At 37.9% G+C, this 20,219-nt stretch overlaps 2 protein-coding genes across 6 annotated transcripts in view; both read right to left on the bottom strand.

The window, feature by feature from the left end:
* The window catches only part of LOC147837591 (uncharacterized), a 29,113-nt gene that overhangs the window by 4,597 nt on the left and 4,297 nt on the right, over positions 1-20,219 (bottom strand). Inside the window, exons 4-5 of the mRNA XM_087238386.1 lie at positions 10,750-12,178; positions 1,778-1,868 (exon numbers count right to left, since the gene is read on the bottom strand). Of these exons, the coding sequence (XP_087094512.1) occupies positions 1,778-1,868; positions 10,750-12,178 (1,520 nt within the window). The remainder of the gene's footprint in view (positions 1-1,777; positions 1,869-10,749; positions 12,179-20,219) is intronic.
* LOC141375508 (uncharacterized) lies at positions 2,475-8,185 on the bottom strand. 5 transcript variants are annotated; one of them, XR_015477108.1, is made up of 6 exons: positions 8,112-8,185; positions 5,774-5,941; positions 5,249-5,693; positions 3,151-4,213; positions 2,667-2,997; positions 2,475-2,606 (listed from the first exon to the last, which is right to left on the bottom strand). XR_015477108.1 is itself a non-coding variant. In XM_087238026.1 (5 exons), exons 3-5 carry the CDS (start codon positions 5,939-5,941, stop codon positions 3,147-3,149), a joined length of 1,644 nt encoding a protein of 547 aa, XP_087094152.1. In that variant the 5' UTR covers positions 7,931-7,996; positions 8,112-8,185; the 3' UTR covers positions 3,002-3,146. The 5 variants fall into 5 exon arrangements, 3 of the variants coding, with proteins under 3 accessions (XP_087094152.1, XP_087094150.1, XP_087094151.1); XR_015477109.1 differs by having other exon boundaries at positions 5,285-5,693; XM_087238026.1 differs by lacking the exons at positions 2,475-2,606; positions 2,667-2,997 and adding an exon at positions 7,931-7,996 and having other exon boundaries at positions 3,002-4,213; positions 5,285-5,693.

Here is a 20,219-nt window from a genome sequence, read left to right as displayed (position 1 = left end):
AGTATGTTGAACTCTTGTTGTCATGACTGAACACTGATTTACACTTAAAATTTCTCTGATCTGTTCAAAAAATGCCAAGATTCCTAAACATTTTAAAATATGTGTTCAATGCATTACATATTTAATTATTTTGTTTTTAAAACCACAAGTGTAAGTAAATGGTGAGGAATTGTAATTTTTTGGTGAACTACACCTAATACATTATCTAGTCTGAACACAAACACTTTAACATGAGCAAAATACACTTTTATGGACCACAAACTTAACTCATTATATACTGAACATTAACAAAATTACACAGAACTAATGCATTATTGAAGAAAATAACATTTTATTTAGGAAATTACTCAAAAATAATTTACTTTATAAATGTGTGTAAACTGAATTTCAGTAATGATTCAACACAGAAGGAATAATATACAGATATTATAAAATATGAAATGATCACGGTCATCGTTTAGATATATCAATAAGTGTTATATACTAAAATAACTGAAAACTTATTGTTAGTATACACTTAAAGCACACGTATGTCTGCTGTCTGGATAATGTGTTACAAGTACAGGGTTTCTGCAGGTTTCACCAAGTTAAATTTGAGAATTTTAAGGCCTTTTTAAGACAATTATGAATGAAATTATAGACATATACAGGGCTAAATGCTAAAGAATTGTTTATCGAATATCCCAGTTAGAAAAGATTTTAACTTGCCCCATCAAAAAAAAGTATAAAATTGAATACATTTAATAATACAAAAATAATAATTTTGTTTGAATATTTTTTTTTTATTAATTTTCAAACAAATCCATTCACAAACCCTAAAACCCTGATCAAGAACAGAACAAATCAGCTGTCAATTACTGTAGTCTAAAACAATAACAATTTAATAATAAAAAGAAATTAAGTCAGGTCAGTGTCCTCGGCAGTGAATAAATGGAGAACATTTAAGCAAATGTTACTGTAAGGAAAGTAAATAAAGGCTATTTTTAAATAAAAAGTCAAAAGCTTTATTGAAATGGATTGTTGTTGGTTGTATGGATGTTGATGGCCAGATTGAGTAGCTATACATGAACAAAGGAAAATTAAGACCTGTTTAAAAAAAGATTGAAGACCTACAACACAACATTTCAGTAGACTTAAGACTTTTTAAAGCTCCCGCGGATACCCTGAAGTTACAAATATTTAAGCATTTAGGCACAATAAAATAAAAGGCACCATTTGTTTTTTAATAAAGTCTATTGTTTTACATTTTATTTTAATAAAGTTTTATTGTTTTATATTTGGGATAAATAGTATTTATTATTTTATTATTCAATTTCTGTATCTGAATATGCTTATACTCACCAGAAAAGCTTAAAGTGCTGTAAATTTCAATTTTATTTGAGCTCTATTATATTTATCTGCTTTTTTATTTTGATTATTTTGTTCTATTGCATGATTCACTCCTGTACAGGAGCATCAGAATTAATCTAATTTAATGGATTCTTTCCAAGCAGAGCTCCTCCAGTGAAACTGTATTCATATCTCAATATATAATATCACAGAAAAACAAAACATCGCGTTTCTCTAATATAATCATGCAGCCCTCCCTGTGTGACATACCTGAGGAGGAATGTCAGTTACTGTGCTAAAGTTACACACACCATGGCTAAAACACGGCTACTGCTTAAACACACAAGAGCGAACGCTTCATCTGAGCACATTTAAACACTGGAGGCAGAAAAATAACAAGCACATGAACAGATAAATCAGATTAATAACTTCTCTCAGCAACACTCACCGTCTGCTTTTCTTCAGTGGTTTTCGCGCTGGACTGGAAAGCGTCACAACAGCGCCTCCTGACGCACGAGCGTCGCGCTCGGCTCACTTCACTTCACAGCATTTTTATGGGGGGTTGTTCTTGTCTCTATTTCAATAAACTTTTGAATCGATTACATTCCTAAAATGTTGTTTTGCTCCATCTTTCAAGTGCTGAATGTTAGACATTGACGACGTAGTGCTTTGAACGAGGCTTAAATGATGTGCTTGGATAGGATCTCCCCTCCCCCACTACTTTCTACATGAAAATAACGTCCAAGCACCATTTGAATCTTAACGGACACTTTTCACAAGACGCGTTTAACGGTCTTCAGCATCTTAAACACCTTAAAGTTTTTAATATTTAGTTTTTTAACAGTATAAACACTGTATGTATTAATGTATATCATATTTACATCAAATTACAAAAAACTAATTCCCACTTGTGTGAGGTGTTTGTAATACAGCGTCTATGGGGGCAGGACAGTAAATTTGATATTTCTCTTCTGGCTGCCGTTATCAGTCTCGCATTTTATTGCCACATTTGTACTCCCAGGACAAATGTCATTGAACCGCACTATAGTCGACCGCAAAGCCAATGTAAAGATGCTGGACTTTAGCGCGGTGTACAGTTGTAGTAACGAGCAAACGAAAAAAAGAAAAAGCACAACGGCAGAACATTTCACAGGTAAGGTTTAGTTTTTTATGTTTTGGTATGTCACAAACTTTTGTGCTAAACAAGTATTGATGGTAATACAGTCACTTAATGTGGCAAATGGAAGCACCAACACGCGCTAAATACTTGACTAGTGCTAGATTTGTTGAATAATAGATTTGTTGCTCTAGTCCAGCGTTTCCCAACCCCCAATAACTTCAGGTTTTGGAGTCTCTTCTTATGTTCTGGTGAGTTGATTCAGTTGTGTTTGATAAGGGGCGAGGCTGAAAACCTTTACTGTTGGTGTGCCTCCAGGAACAGGATTGGGAAACACTGCATTAGACTACGGTAGATGGGGGTTTTCCTTCCAAACCGGTCAATCAAACATAGAATCACCAGGTCTGGGAATGTTTGTGCAGTTGATGATCCTTTGAATCGCTTTAGTCAGGTGACCTGGATGTTTCGAAACATTTCGGAGCAGTGTTTGGACACATCTGCGGTTCGGGATCTCGGCACTGTGTCGAAACGTCAGTTTTGTGCCAGCCATCCTTAATGAAGTCTTTAATTCAAAAACCCACACTGATCTGAACATTACAGTAAATAACAGTTCACTTGTTACATTTCACATTACAGACCCATGTAGCAAAGCAAGTTGGTATTTTTATAAACACAACATCAATGTATTTACAAATTTTACCTACAAGGATTTTAAGACAGCATGTTTCTTCTTGTGGGTCTTCAAAAGCCATGGAAAACTGAATCTCTCGCTGCAGAGGGAGCAGTGGTACGGTTTTTCCCCTGTGTGACGTCGCTCATGATTCCGCACAGCCTCTGGTCGAGAGAAACACTTGTCGCAGTGTGAGCATTTATACGGTCTTTCCCCTGTATGAGTTCTTTGGTGAAGTTTTACATCACTCGACTGAACAAAACCCTTCCCACAATAACTACATGTATACGGTCTTTCCCCTGTGTGGTGTCTCTGATGAATTGTGAAAGAAATTTCTGTCTTGAAGCTCTTGCCGCAGTCAGGACACAAGTACGGTTTCTCTCCGCTGTGAACTATCTCGTGTCTATTCCGGTGTGACTTATTTCGGAAACGTTTGTCACAGTGCGAGCACTGATAAGGGAGCTCTCCGGTGTGCATCCACTCGTGTTGTTTTAGGGTATTCTTATTACAGAGAATTTTCGGACAGTGTGAACACTGCAATGCCTGTCGCTGATATTTGGAGTTCGACACACCGGTGTGAATTCTCTCATGGATTTTCAACGAGTTCTTAGTACCGAAGCATTTGTTACAGTGTGAACACTGATACGGTTTCTCTCCGGTGTGAATTCTCTCGTGTTGATACAAGTTTGACCTATCACAGAAACTTTTCTGACATTGCGAACACTGATACGGTTTCTCTCCGGTGTGAGTTCTCTCGTGAGTTTTACAGGAATGCAACTCAAAGAATCTTTTCTGACAGTGTGAACACTGATACCGTCTCTCTTTGTTGACCGTTTCGTCGGTGTGTTTTTCCATATGGCGCAACAGATAATATTTTGACCTGAAACACTTGTCGCACTGGTTGCACTGGAACGGTCTCTCGCCAGTGTGCGCCCTGATGTGAATCGTCAGTTGAAATGTTGATCTAAAACTCTTCCCGCATTGCTCACAGTGATAATTCTTTGGCTTTTGAGTTTTTCCAGAGGAACTCTTCCCTGTGGGCTGCTGTTTAGATGTAGAGGGCATTTCTCCATCACAATGTGGATCAGCAGCAAAACCTAAAATGGAGATAAAATGTGTTTTATGTCACTTCAGTAAACAAATAATCAGTAAAGACTGACATTTTAAAGGGTCACGAATCACCAGAGCACGTGTTTTGAGCTGTTGACAGTCGTATATGTGTCCCACACTGCTAAAAACACTATTAGGACACATATATCTCACTAACAAGTGAAAATTGGTTGTTTTTGCGTTATTTCGAGCAAATTTGAACTTCCGGTTTGAAACAAATTTTCGAAGCCGCGTCACGGCCATGAGATCTTACCATGTATGCCAGCGTGTAGACTGCACGTCTGTACCTGGGTGTCCTGTATTACGTCTCTGAGTGTGTTGCATTGATTCATGAGTATGGCTTGGTTCCCAACCAATCAGCGCGCTCCATTATGAATGCGCTGCAACTTTATTAATATACATGATAGCTTTCTTAGACTGTACCTGAAACAGTGTTCAGGTTTGTATTTGCAGTACTTTTTTGGGCAAGTAACGCCACTTTTACTAGAGTATGATTTTTCAGTACTCTTTCCACCACTGATAATTTCTAACAATAAAACAGACCAGAGTCAATTATTCCACTTATAATGTGCACTATTTTCTAATAATTCAACATAGAGGAGTCAATTATTCTGATTATGAAACTCATACTGTTCATTATTTTCCAATTAAAACTTTAGCTTTGCAATTATTTTAAAATATCGACACATCTTTAGATATTCATCAGCCAATCAGAATCAACGATTTAGCAGCATCGTAGAATAAACTTTATTATTTGATTTCTGTATCTGAATACGTTTAGACTTATCAGAAAAGCTTAAAGTGCTGTAAATTTCACTTTTATTTTAGCTCTGTTGTATTTATCAGCTCTTTTATTTTAATTATTTGATTCTATTGCATGATTCACTCCTTTACAGGAGCATCATAACTAATGTAACTTAATGAATTCTTTCCAAACTGAGCTCTTCAGGTGAAACTGTATTCATATCTCTATATATAAGATCACATTTCTCCAATATCATGCAGCCCTGTGTGTGACATACCTGGAGGAACAAAGTCATCATCATCATCATCATCACCTGGATCATAATTGTCATCATCATCGTTGTCATTATCATCACCACAGTTATCATCCTCTGGCTTTTCTTCTGCAGTGTTTTCTTCTTGTTTGATCTGGATCAGGTTAACGCAGTCCTCCAGTTTAACAGAACACATCTTTATTGGCATCTGCTGTGCTCCAACATCATCTTTTCTATCTTCATCATAATCACCATCATCCTCCTGATCTTCTTCTTTGCTCTGGATCATGGTTCTGCAGTCCTCCTCTCCTACGGAGCACATCTTCAGTGTGGTCTGCTGTTCTCCAGCGTCTGGCTCAGAGCTCTGATGATCCTGAGCGTCAGTATAACAGAGTAAAGTCAGGCTGAGCTCTGAGTTCTGCGTGTCTCTGGATCTCTGAGCTCTGACGCCGCACAGCGAATCCTGACGCTGAAAAACACAAGAAACATCAGCTGCCTCTGACAGAGAGCTCATCAATCCACCTTCAGGACATGAAGATCTGCTCAAACCTCTGGCTGGAGTTTCTCTCCTCTTTCTCTCAGCTTGGCCTCCAGCGACGCCACCTCTTTCTTCAGCTGACAGATTTGACTGATGAAATCCTCAATATCCAGCATGGACAGATCAGTTCCTACTGATTTACAGCAGCTCACGTCCACCTGCACCTCCATGCTCAACATCTGCACACAAACAGTAAAACTCATTCAATATTATGTGTGTTGTACATTTGTTAATAACTCAAACACAGCATGATTTTTTTAGTATGTTGAACTCTTATTAATTTGTTTAACTGTTTTGAATCTCCAAGCTGAATTCATCATGATTCAACACTGATTTACACTTAAACTTTCTCTGATCTGTTTAAAAAGTGCCAAGATGCTCAAACATTTTAAAAACATACGTGTTCATTGCATTTCATATTTATTTTGTTTTTAAAACCACTTGAGTGTAAGTAAATGGTGAGGATTTTTTCTTTTTTGGTGAACTACACCTAATACATTATCTAGTCTGAACACAAACACTTTAACATGAGCAAAATACACTTTCATGGACCACAAACTGAACTCATTACTGACTGAACAATAACAAAATTACACAGAACTAATCCATTATTAAAGAAAATAACATTTTATTTTGGAGAATACTCAGAAATAATTTACTTTATCATTGCATGTAAACTGAATTTCAGTAATGATTCAACACAGAAGGAATATTATACAGATATTATACATATATGAAATTATCAGTCATTGTTAACATATTCAGACATATCATTAAGTGTTATATACTGAAATAACAGCAAATTAATTGTTAGTATACACTTAAAAGAACACGTATGTCTGCTGTCTGGATAATGCGTTACAAGTTCAGGGTTTCTGCAGGTTTCACCAAGTTAAATTTGATAATTTTAAGGCCTTTTTAGGACAACTCTGAATGAAATTATAGACATATACAGGGTTAAATGCTAAGGAATTGTTTTCTCAAATATCCCAGTTCGAAAAGATTTTAACTTGCCCCATCAAAAATAAAAAGTATAAAATTTAATAAATTTAATAATACAATAATAATAATTTTGTTTTAATATTTTTTGTATTAATATTCAAACATATCCATTCACAAACCCTAAAACCCTGATCAAGAACAGAACAAAACATCTGTCACGTACTCTAGTCTACAATAATAATTTAATAATAATAAAAAAATTATGTCAGGTCAGTGTCCTCGGCAGTGAATAAATGGAGAACATTTAAGCAAATGTTACTGTAAGGAAAGTTAATAAATGCTATTTTTAAATAAAAAGTCAAAAGCTTTATTGAGATGGGTTGTTGTTGGTTGTATGGATGTTGATGGCCAGATTGAGTAGCTATACAGTGGCGCGGTAGGTAGTGCTGTTGCCTCACAGCAAGAAGGTCGCTGGTTCGAACCTCGGCTCAGTTGCCGTTTCTGTGTGGAGTTTGCATGTTCTCCCTGCCTTCGCGTGGGTTTCCTCCATACGCTCCAGTTTCCCCCATACTCCAAAGACATGGTACAGGTGAATTGGGTAGGTTAAATTGTCTGTAGTGTATGAGTGTGTGTGTGTTTGAATGTGTGTGGATGTTTCCCAGAGATGGGTTGCGGCTTGAAGGGCATCCGCTGCGTAAAATAACTTGCTTGATAAGTTGGCGGTTCATTCCACTGTGGCAACCCCGGATAAATAAAGGGACTAAGCCGACAAGAAAATGAATGAATGAAAAAAAGATGAAAGACCTACAACACAACATTTCAGTAGACTTTAAAGCCCCCGCGGACACCCTGAAGTTACAAATATTTAAGCATTTAGGCACAATGAAATATAAGGCACCATTTGTATTTTTGTAGTGTATTGTTTTATATTTTATTTTAATAGTTTTATTGTTTTATATTTAAGATGAAGAGTAGTTTTCAATTTCATTCAATTTCTGTATCTGAATATGCTGTGCTGTAAATTTCACTTTTATTTTAGCTCTATTGTATTTATCTGCATGATTCACTCCTGTACAGGAGCATCATATTTAATCTAACTGAATGGATTCTTTCCAAGCAGAGCTCTTCAAGTGAAACTGTATTCATATCTCAATATATAATTTTACAGAAAAACAAAACATCGCGTTTCTCTAATATAATCATGCAGCCCTCCCTGTGTGACATACCTGAGGAGGAATGTCAGTTACTGTGTTGCTGAAGTTACACACACCATGGCTAAAACACGGCTACTGCTTAAACACAAAAGAGCGAACGCTTCATCTGAGCACATTTAAACACTGGAGGCAGAAAAATAACAAGCACATGAACAGATAAATCAGATTAATAACTTCTCTCAGCAACACTCACCGTCTGCTTTTCTTCAGTGGTTTTCGCGCTGGACTGGAAAGCGTCACAACAGCGCCTCCTGACGCACGAGCGACGCGCTCGGCTCACTCCACTTCACAAATACAGCATTTTTAGGGGGGGTTGTTCTTGTCTCTAATTCAATAAGCTTTTAAATCGAGTACATTCCTAAAATGTTGTTTTGTTCCATCTTTCAAGTGCTGAATGTTAGACATTGACGATGTAGTGCTTTGAACGAGGCTGAAATGATGTGCTTGGATAGGATCTCCCCTCCCCCACTACTTTCTACATGAAAATAACGTCCAAGCACCATTTGAATCTTAACGGACACTTTTCACAAGACGCGTTTAACGGTCTTCAGCATCTTAAACACCTTAAAGTTTTTAATATTTAATTTTTTAACAGTATAAACACTGTATGTATTAATGTATATCATATTAACATCAAATTACAAAAAACTAATTCCCACTTGTGTGAGGTGTTTGTAATACAGCGTCAATGGAGGCAGGGCAGTAAATTTGATATTTCTCTTCTGGCTGCCGTTATCAGTCTCGCATTTTATTGCCACATTTGTACTCCCAGGACAAATGTCATTGAACCGCACTATAGTCAACCGCAAAGCCAATGTGAAGATGCTGGACTTTAGCGCTGTGTACAGTTGTAGTAACGGGCAAACGAAAAAAGAAAACAAAGCACAACGGCAGAACATTTCACAGGTAAGGTTTAGTTTTTTATGTTTTTGTATGTCACAAACTTTTGTGCTAAACAAGTAATGATGGTAATACAGTCACTTAATGTGGCAAATGGAGGCACCAACACGCACTAAATACTTGACTAGTGCTACATTTGTTGAATAAAATCAGCAAACGTTGTAAATGAATACATCACATTAATGTAGATAAGTGTTAAAAAATGATAATTTTCATAATTTGATATTTGCGTACTGACCACTGGGAAAACTTTTGAATATAGATAAACACCTATGACTCCGGATGGCTAGTACTCCACTGCACCTGTCCCACATTCATTTTAAAGGAGGGCTTCCCTGTACTAAAATGTCTCTATTTCCACATTCTATCCAATAGGCATACAGCATAGGTGACATCTAATGTAAATATCTATGAAGTTTATTAAGTATAATGACTTCCTCTGCTGAGGAACACCCAAATGTGAAAAGGGTCAACCGCAAACTCGGAGTAGATAAAAAAATGTATTCATTTATTTATTCTAAAGTTTAGATCGAACATTCAACCCAGACTAAATCGAGATGTGTCTTGATGTCACTGCCAAGATGGTGGCCAGCTCGTGCCACAGAGCTAACTAATGTGAAAGTTTTTTTTTTTTTTTTTACAGAGAATCCTTCTAAACTTTATTTCTATGACAGTAAATGAGTCTAAGTAAGTGCAATGTTGTTGCCTTAGCCTGCACCTTTACTTTTTCTATCAATTGATTAAAAGGGCACCCAGCATTATCTGTTCGTTTAGTACTTGTTTTAGCCATAATCAGCAGGATAAAACCAAATGTTATAAAACATGTGACCGTTACATGTGTGAAGATCACGACAGCACTCAACTTCAAAAAGATGACCAAAACATCAGTTTATTTACAAGGAGTAAGACCAGCAATAAAACATCATGAATTAGAGCGAGGCTTTGTGAAAACCAGTCAAAACCAATATGTCGAGGCTTCAGTGTTTCGAAACCAGTCTCTATAGTGACATCTATTGGTAATTTTTAGTATCACTCTTAAACAACGGCAACAAAGAAATAGTTCAGTGAATTGAGGAATTATAACCCATGTTGTTTAGACCAGTGTTTCCTAACCCTGTTCCTAAAGGCACACCAAGAGTACACATTTTCAACCTCTCCCTAATCAAACACACCTGAATCAACTCATCAGAACACAAGAAGAGACTCCAAAGCATGAAGGTAATGGATCAGATAAGGAAAACATCCAAAATATGGACTTTTGGTATGCCTCCAGGAACAGGATTGGGAAATGCTGCACTAGACCAGCGTTTCACAAACCCCCGTTAACTTCTTATGTTGGATTCAGTTATGTTTGATTAGGGGAGTGGCTAAAATATGTACTGTTGGTGTGCCTCCAGGAACAGGGTTGGGAACCACTGCACTAGTCCAGCGTTTCCCAACCCCCATTACCTTCAGGTTTTGGAGTCTCTTCTTATGTTCTGGTGAGTTGATTCAGTTGTGTTTGATAAGGGGCGAGGCTGAAAACCTTTACTGTTGGTGTGCCTCCAGGAACAGGATTGGGAAACACTGCATTAGACTACGGAAGATGGGGGTTTTCCTTCCGAACCGGTCAAATCAAACAGAATCACCAGGTCTGGGAATGTTTGTGCAGTTGATGATCCTTTGAATCGCTTTAGTCAGGTGACCTGGGTGTTTCGAAACATTTCGCAGCAGTGTTTGGACACATCTGCAGTTTGGGATCTCGGCACTGTGTCAACGTCAGTTTTGTGCCAGCCATCCTTAATGAAGTCTTTGATTCAAAAACCCACACTTATCTGAACATTACAGTAAATAACAGTTCACTCGTTACATTTCACATTACAGACCCATGTAGCAAAGTAATTTGGTATTTTTATAAACACAACATCAATGTATTTACAAATTTTACCTACAAGGATTTTAAGACAGCGTGTTTCTTCTTGTGGGTCTTCAAAAGCCATCGAAAACTGAATCTCTCGCTGCAGAGGGAGCAGTGGTACGGTTTTTCCCCTGTGTGACGTCGCTCATGATTCCGCACAGCCTCTGGTCGAGAGAAACACTTGTCGCAGTGTGAGCATTTATACGGTCTTTCCCCTGTATGAGTTCTTTGGTGAGGTTTTACTTCACTCGACTGAACAAAACCCTTCCCACAATAATTACATGTATACGGTCTTTCCCCTGTGTGGTATCTCTGATGAATTCCTAAATAAAATTTTGTCCTGAAGGTCTTGCCGCAGTCAGGACACAAGTACGGTTTCTCTCCGCTGTGAACTATTACTCTGCGAACTATTCCTCTGTGAACTATCTCGTGTCTATTCCGGTGTGAAGTATTACGGAAACGTTTGTCGCAGTGCGAGCACTGATACGGACGCTCTCCGGTGTGCAACATCTCATGTTCTTTGAGGGTTTTCTTATTGCAGAGAAGTTTCGGACAGTACGAACACTGAAGTGCCTGTCGCTGATATCCGGAATTTGACACTCCGGTGTGAATTCTCTCGTGGGTTTTCAAAGAGTTCTTAGTACCGAAACATTTGTTACAGTGTGAACACTGATACGGTTTCTCTCCGGTGTGAATTCTCTCGTGGGTTTTCAAAGAGTTCTTAGTACCGAAACATTTGTTACAGTGTGAACACTGATACGGTTTCTCTCCGGTGTGAATTATCTCGTGGGTTTTCAAAGAGTTCTTAGTACCGAAACATTTGTTACAGTGTGAACACTGATACGGTTTCTCTCCGGTGTGAATTATCTCGTGGGTTTTCAAAGAGATCTTAGTACCGAAACATTTGTTACAGTGTGAACACTGATACGGTTTCTCTCCGGTGTGAATTCTCTTGTGGGTTTTCAACGAGTTCTTAGTACTGAAGCATTTGTTACAGTGTGAACACTGATACGGTTTCTCTCCGGTGTGAATTCTCTCGTGTTGATACAAGTTTGACCTATCACAGAAACTTTTCTGACATTGCGAACACTGATACGGTTTCTCTCCGGTGTGAGTTCTCTCGTGAGTTTTACAGGAATGCAACTCAAAGAATCTTTTCTGACAGTGTGAACACTGATACCGTCTCTCTTTGTTGACCGTTTTGTCGGTGTGTTTTTCCATATGGCGCAACAGATAATATTTTGACCTGAAACACTTGTCGCACTGGTTGCACTGGAACGGTCTCTCGCCAGTGTGCGCCCTAATGTGAATCGTCAGACAAAATGTTGATCTAAAACTCTTCCCGCATTGCTCACAGTGATAATTCTTTGGCTTTTGAGTTTTTCCAGAGGAACTCTTCCCTGTGGGCTGCTGTTTAGATGTAGAGGGCATTTCTCCATCACAATGTGGATCAGCAGCAAAACCTAAAATGGAGATAAAATGTGTTTTATGTCACTTCAGTAAACAAATAATCAGTACAGACTGACATTTTAAAGGTTCACGAATCACCAGAGCACGTGTTTTGAGCTGTTGACAGTCGTATATATGTTCCACACTGCTAAAAACACTATTAGGACACGTATATCTCACTAACAAGTGAAAATTGGTTGTATTTGCGTTATTTCGGGCAAATTTGTACTTCCGGTTTGAAACAAATTTTTTAAGGCGCGTCATGGCCATGAGATCTTAGCATGTATTCCAGCGTGTAGACTGGATATCTGTACCTGGGTGTCCTGTATTACGTCTCTGAGTGTGTTGCATTGATTCATGAGTATGGCTTGGTTCAAACCAATCAGCGCACTCCATTATGAATGCGCTGCAACTTAATTAGTATGCATGATAGCTTTCTTAGACTGTACCTGAAACAGTGTTCAGACGGCAGAGAGACGACACGCGTTGTGTTGCCAAAAGTTGTGGGAAAAGAATAAGAATTGTTTGGAGATACGGGTCGCCAGTGTTGCTTTCATAATGTGAAGGTTTTGTTTTATTTTCTCTCTATGAGAGCGCTGCTGGACTCACGTGTGGATCTGTAGACGTGACCCGCGGCAGAAATACGTTTGTTTGAAACATTTTTTACTCGAGAGCTTTTCTCATCAATGGTGAGATCCGGATTTGCTGCTCGTCTCCTTTATAAAAAGATGCAGCTCCAGTATGTGCTGATTGTCCTGTCTACAGATTTGGTAAGTGTGTGTGATTAGTGTCCGTTATTTGTTCATTCAGATGGCAAAGTTATAGTTGGTATGGTCAGCAGTAGTGGTGGGCAAAGCGAGGCTTCATGAAACACTGAAACAATCGAAGCAAATGAGTCGAAGCTTCAAAACGTTTCGAAACCCCACTCTTTTTATGTATTGCACTGAAACAGCTTCAGCAAGAACATTTTAGCAAATTGAGGTATTAAACCCCACTTTGTAGAAGTATATATTCAAGAGATTTAGTGGAGCAGATAAGGTTTCTAACTTTCATGTGGGGATAGTGGGTTTGAATCCAGGCTGATACGGCTATGTTGAAATGCATTATACCAGTTGGTAATGCTTTGTTCTTGTTTCAACATTGGTCTGACATCCGAATAAACACTTTGTTAATGAATATGTCTTGTTTTGGTATTAAAACGGTTATTGCTAGATCAGACGTAGTTGTGGCCAGAAGGTATCAAGAATTATTTATATTTTTCAATAAATTTCCCATTTGTTGTATTTCGTTAACGTCTCCCCAAACCCTAAACCCAACCATCAGTACTGTAAAAATATTTATTATTGTTTTAGTGTTACAAAAATGATGCTATATTGATGGCGTATCCACAGCTTTAATCTATTTAGGCTACACCATTAAACAGAAACATGATTAAAATACATAAAACCATGATTTGGGAGTATTTGTACAAGTCGGGATTCGAACCCAAAATACATTGGAAGAATAGTAACAGCGTGCACACGCACAGTCCACTAGGCCACAAGAGACAGAAACAGACTCCAGCAGTAAAATGTAGATTTGCCAGGTCTCGAAGCGCTTCTTAACTGATCGATGCTTTGAACCACTTTAGTCACGTGACTTGGGTGTTTCGGATCATGCTTCGGTGCAGTGTTTCGAATCACTTGCGCTTCGGGATCTCAAAACTGTGTCGAAATGTCAGTTTCACGTCAGCCATCCCTATTCAGCAGTACTCTTCCAGTGTTTAAAGACAGGCCTTAGTCAAAATGATTTCTAAGTTATTTAGTTTACGTTAATATCACTACAATATTGAAAGATCCGCTGTAAATGCTGCTCTCTGTGTGTAAACACGTGAACACTGTAAGCAAACTTTTGCCGACCGTTGTGTTGAATTTTCGCCGCATTTGGTGACAGGATTGTCTACACACACACGGCTTTCTGACCTACTGAGTGCATCTGAGTTACAGAGAAATGCAGAGGCTTTTTTCTTTTGTACGACGTGCGGTATCAAACATTTCACCGTCATTAAACACACTGTCTTTCTCCCCCGCATGTATGTGTTTGTTTTTCCTCGGTCAGCAGCGCGTGCCCAAATGGCAACTCCCATTTTCAATTCAAACCCTTCCCCTTTTCCCTCCCAAACTGAGCTAGACACACCCACTTTCCTGACTTTTTCCAAATTAGAGGTGTGAAAACACCCTGCTGAAACGGGGGGGTTCATGGTCCTTTAACATGTTCTACTGAGGGTTTTAAACTGCAGAAGTTTGTGATTTGAATTATTAGACAATAATGCACAATATAACATTATATTTTAAATATAATATAAATTATATTTTAATTATACTACTCATACTGTGCATTATTTTCAAATATTTCAATTGCTAGACAATGAATTTTGGTCACTTGACATAACAACGTAAATCTAACCTAATATTAATGTCTTATGATGTTGTGGACCTGCTGGGCAATAACTAGATACACTACAGAATGTTACGTTTACACACACATCCACAAATTACATGCAAATTTTCACAGCTTAACCCACTATACTCGCTACTTCTACTTTTGAAAGGGCTACCTTTTACTCATAGCTTGATTAATATTTACAACAGAGACTTTGTATTTGCAGTACATTTTTGGGCAAGTAATGCCACTTTTACTAGAGTATGATTTTTCAGTACTCTTTCCACCACTGATAATTTCTAACAATAAAACAGACCAGAGTCAATTATTCCACTTATAATGTGCACTATTTTCTAATATTTCAACATAGAGGAGTCAATTATTCTGATTATGAAACTTATACTGTTCATTATTTTCCAATTAAAACTTTAGCTTTGCAATTATTTTAAAATATCGACACATCTTAAGATATTCATCAGCCAATCAGAATCCACCATTCAGCAGCATCGTAGAATAAATTTGATTATTTAATTTCTGAATTTAAATACGTTTAGACTCATTAGAAAAGCTTAAAGTGCTGTAAATTTCACTTTTATTTTAGCTCTGTTGTATTTATCGGCTCTTTTATTTTGATTATTTGATTCTATTGCATGATTCACTCCTGTACAGGAGCATCATAACTAATGTAACTTAATGAATTCTTTCCAAACTGAGCTCTTCAGGTGAAACTGTATTCATATCTCTATATATAAGATCACATTTATCCAATATCATGCAGCCCTGTGTGTGACATACCTGGAGGAACAAAGTCTTCATCATCATCATCATCTGGATCATAATCGTCATCATCATCCACATCCTTCTTACAATCGTCATCATCGTCGTCGTCGTCATCTTCATCATCATCATCATCATCATCACAGTTATCATCATCAGGCTTTTCTTCTGCAGTGTTTTCTTCTTGTTTGATCTGGATCAGGTTAACACAGTCCTCAAGTTTAACAGAACACATCTTCATCGGCATCTGCTGTGCTCCAACATCATCATCCTCCTGATCTTCTTCTGTGGTGTTTTCTGTGCTCTGGATCAGGTTCCTGCAGTCCTCCAGTCTGACGGAGCACATCTTCAGTGTGGTCTGCTGTTCTCCAGCGTCTGGCTCAGAGCTCTGATGATCCTGAGCGTCAGTATAACAGAGTAAAGTCAGGCTGAGCTCTGAGTTCTGCGTGTCTCTGGATCTCTGAGCTCTGACGCCGCACAGCGAATCCTGACGCTGAAAAACACAAGAAACATCAGCTGCGTCTGACAGAGAGCTCATCAATCCACCTTCAGGACATGAAGATCTGCTCAAACCTCTGGCTGGAGTTTCTCTCCTCTTTCTCTCAGCTTGGCCTCCAGCGACGCCACCTCTTTCTTCAGCTGACAGATTTGACTGATGAAATCCTCAATATCCAGCATGGACAGATCAGTTCCTACTGATTTACAGCAGCTCACGTCCACCTGCACCTCCATGCTCAACATCTGCACACAAACAGTAAAACTCATTCAATTTACATAAACACTTTTTCCTGAATGTTTTAATGCATGTATAACATAGATTTTTCTTTAACTTGCTTTGACCCCCCCCATTTTGGACAGTTAAAAATAGTGTTTGGGACATTTCATGTGCTGCAAAACAGTTGTAGGATGAGACTGTATGTCTGTAACAAAATATAAAGCATTTAAAGTATTTTAAACAGCCACTTAAGAGCTCAAATGTGCTGTCCACGTATGTGGCCACTAAGCCCTGGGAGGATCATGCACCACACAAAATTTGAGAAGAAACCTGAAACTGAAAAGATAAATATGATGCTTTTTTTTTTGCTAGAAAAACAAAAGAAGCATTTCGTAAGAAGCATTTTTTGACATCGAGATGAAATGTTGTGTTTTACATTGCTGAAAAATAAACAGTTATTCTCATATAAACGTAATATAATAAATGTGAAATACTTTTATTTGTGTATATATAGTCAGTGAAACATTTTTCAGTGTTTATTTAACTCATTTGCTCATTGTCTGCTTTCTTTTAAAGTCTTTAAATTTGATATTAAGCCTTGAAGGAAACATATTTAATTCATAGAGCAAATAATCCAATAAATATAATTCATATGCATTTAATAAATATTAGCATATTAATTTAATAAAATTAACATCTGCACTGGACAAAATATTTAGCCCAGCCAAGTCTGGTTAATTCAAACAAGAAACAATATTCACCCTAAAACATGAAATAAATGTTATAGAAAGCAAACATTTAACTTTCTCAAGCATCAGCCCCAAATTACATATATATATGAGCGATTCCAGCGTTATGGATGTGACATTTGCAGTAAAAACTCAAAACATAATTTCACACAGAAAGTATATGTTGACATTATATCCAAACTTCTGTTTATATTTTCCAAAACAGCTCACCACAGAGTTCTGGGAGCAGAAAAATATCAATATGTAAACATGTTTTATATTTTAAATTAGGAAAATAAACATGCGTTATGGATGTGACAAAAAAAGTTATTTGCGAATTTACAGTCGACAACAGATTATTTAGAAATTCTGACAGTTAAACTGCACAACTCAAATGACACAATGCACATCAAACAGGTATGAGTCGGCTCACTATAGAATTAAAATGATTGATTTTATTTTATTTGACATTTTTGCATTTATGAAGAAAAAGTGTCGTTATGGATGTGACACATTTCCGTTATGGATGTGACAGCTGTGAAATTGCCACTTGTGTGATTTTGGCAAATTAACTATAATAGTTTGAAATACTGACAGATACATTTACGAGTATTTTTAAAGTACTGTAAAAACTTGCTAACACAAAAAAATGTAGAAACGGTTTCTCCATTTTGGAGAAAACTAAATTATTTTTTATGGCAAGGTTGACATTTGCATGGAATTGCCCATATATATATATATATATATATATATATATATATATATATATATATATATATATATATATATATTGATTGTATTTCTTTAAAAATAATGCTTCAATTAATGATCCGCCAGATATAACGAGTATAAAATGACTTCAGAATCAGAAGCTTCTCTCTGCATTTACCCTGGTTTATTCACTCCAACTTGCAAATGTACGATAATTTTGATGTAGAGTATATTTAGGGTGTCTATTATGTTGATGTATGAAAGAGAAATGTTACACACATACTGTCTGCTCTATGGAATGCAAAACCTTTAAAGCTCAATATCTTAAAATCTAAATTTAAAACGCACAGAACCATGTAATTGCAAGTTTACGATATAGCTATAGGAGAATTGCTTGACTAGATTGGCCGTAGTGTATGGGTGTTTCCCATTAGCTGGAAGGGCATCCATCCGCTGTGTAAAACATATCCTGGACAAGTTGGCGGTTCATTCTGCTGTGACTATCCGTAATTAATACAGTGACTAAGCCGAAGGAAAATGAATGAATATGCCGTAAAAGCAGAGATGTTGTGGGCCGACATGTTCCAGATGCACGTTAGCTGTCTGGATCATATACCATGGCTAAAACACGGCTACTGCTTAAACACACAAGAGCGAACGCTTCATCTGAGCACATTTAAACACTGGAGGCAGAAAAACAACAAGTACATGAACAGATAAATCAGATTAATAACTTCTCTTAGCAACACTCACCGTCTGCTTTTCTTCTGTGGTTTTCGCGCTGGACTGGAAAGCGTCACAACAGCGCCTCCTGACGCACGAGCGACGCGCTCGGCTCACTCCACAAAAGCTTTTTTAGGGGTGTGGTTCTTCTCTCAGATCCAATAAACTACTAACTTGATTACATTTCAGAAATGCTGTTTTGTTCCACCTTTTAAAAGCTGAACCTGCTGAAAAATCAGGCTGGAAAGCGACCAGCTAAAACCAACTTGACCAGCCTGCTTTAAACCGGATATAGCTGGCTTTGGCTGGGCTCCCAGCTGGTTATGCTGCTCAAACTGGTTTTTGCTGGTCATCTCCCAGCCTGGCCAGCTAAGATCAGACTGGAAACCAGCCTGGAAATGGCCAAAACCCCACTAAAACCAGTTTCTTTACTAAAAACTTCCAAGGAGGTGTGTTGAAGCAAGTTGGAGCTAAACTTTGCAGGACACCGGCCCTTACGGACCGAGTTTGGACACCACTGCTTTACGGCTCAGTCCTTTTATTTAATCTTGTCAGCTTCAAATGTCTATCAGAATGAACTACTACGTTAAATAAGGATGTAAAAACAGTGATAGCGCATTTTGTTAGCTTCAAATGTCAATCAGAATGAGCTACCACTCTAATAAATAAATTAAATATAAAACTAATAAAATAAAATTAAAATGATTCTACATTGATCAAGAGTAGTAGTTAACTTCGATAGATATCTGAAGCTGACAATATGCGCTACCCCTGTTTTTACATCCTTATTTAATGTGGTAGTTCGTTCTGAAAGACATTTGAAGCTAACAAGATGTGCTAACCCTGTTTTGGTAGATGAAACATGACATTAAGCTACCAGTAACACATTCTGACAATATGGATGCAGCCTTTATGATGCAAGCTGACACTGCATCCCTCAGCGATGCAATGTCAGACACAATGCACTCAATGGAGTGAGTGACATCACTGTGAGGGGTGGGGTTAGGTGAGCGCATTAAAAAGCATTGGATGCAGCTCAGATTGCACTGCACCAGGTCTGCATCCAGAGCCCTCTCCATTCTGAGGAGGTAGCACAGATCAAGAACACCGGTCCAGCACGGAGCTAACGTAAAACACTTAAAATGAAGTATTTTACAGTGAATCCATCCTACTATTCAAGTTTATTTCCATGACTTTTAATTGCAGTAAGTGGTGATACATTAGCCTATACATCTATACTTCATCCATCAACTGTTTAAAAGGGCACCAAGCATTTTCAGTTCTTTTAGTATTTATTTTAGCCATAATTAGCCGGATAACGTCAAATGATATTAAATATGCGAGTTTATTTACAGAAGGGGGAAGAGTGTCCTTTAAAATATGAAGAGTTTTAAATATGACGTCTTACTCAAAAGACACACACCGATCTGAACATTACAGTGAATTTACAGCAATCACAAAAGCTGAATACATGTCTAACCAGTAATTAAAGCTGTACAGACATTCTTGTTTTAGCTTTTATTTTTAAGTATTAAATGAGACTCATGCAGCTTGGTGTTTTTATATACACACTATTAACGTAATTACAAAATTAAACTAGGATTCTGAGACGGCGTGTTTCTTCTTGTGTGTATTCAAAAGCCATGGGAAACTGAATCTCTCGCTGCAGACGGAGCAGTGGTACGGTTTTTCCCCTGTGTGAATTCGCTCATGATTGCGAAGAGTGTCTGGTCGTGTGAAACACTGGTCACAGTGCGAGCATGTGTACGGTTTTTCCCCTGTGTGGCCCCGCAGGTGAATTCTGAAAGATAGGCTTCTCATGAAGCTCTTGCCGCAGTCGGGACACAAGTACGGTTTCTCTCCGGTGTGAATTCTCTCGTGGGTTCTCCGGTGTGATTTACTTCGGAAGCGCTTGTTGCAGTGCGAACATGGATACGGCCGCTCTCCGGTGTGCATCCACTCGTGTTCTTTCAAGACAGA

Source organism: Danio rerio, chromosome 1 (assembly GCF_052040795.2).
Source record: "Danio rerio strain M-AB ecotype USA chromosome 1, GRCz13ab, whole genome shotgun sequence".
Taxonomy (NCBI): Eukaryota; Metazoa; Chordata; class Actinopteri; order Cypriniformes; family Danionidae; genus Danio; species Danio rerio.
Note: the sequence above shows the minus strand (reverse complement) of the source record. Positions and strands in the feature narration are given on the sequence as shown.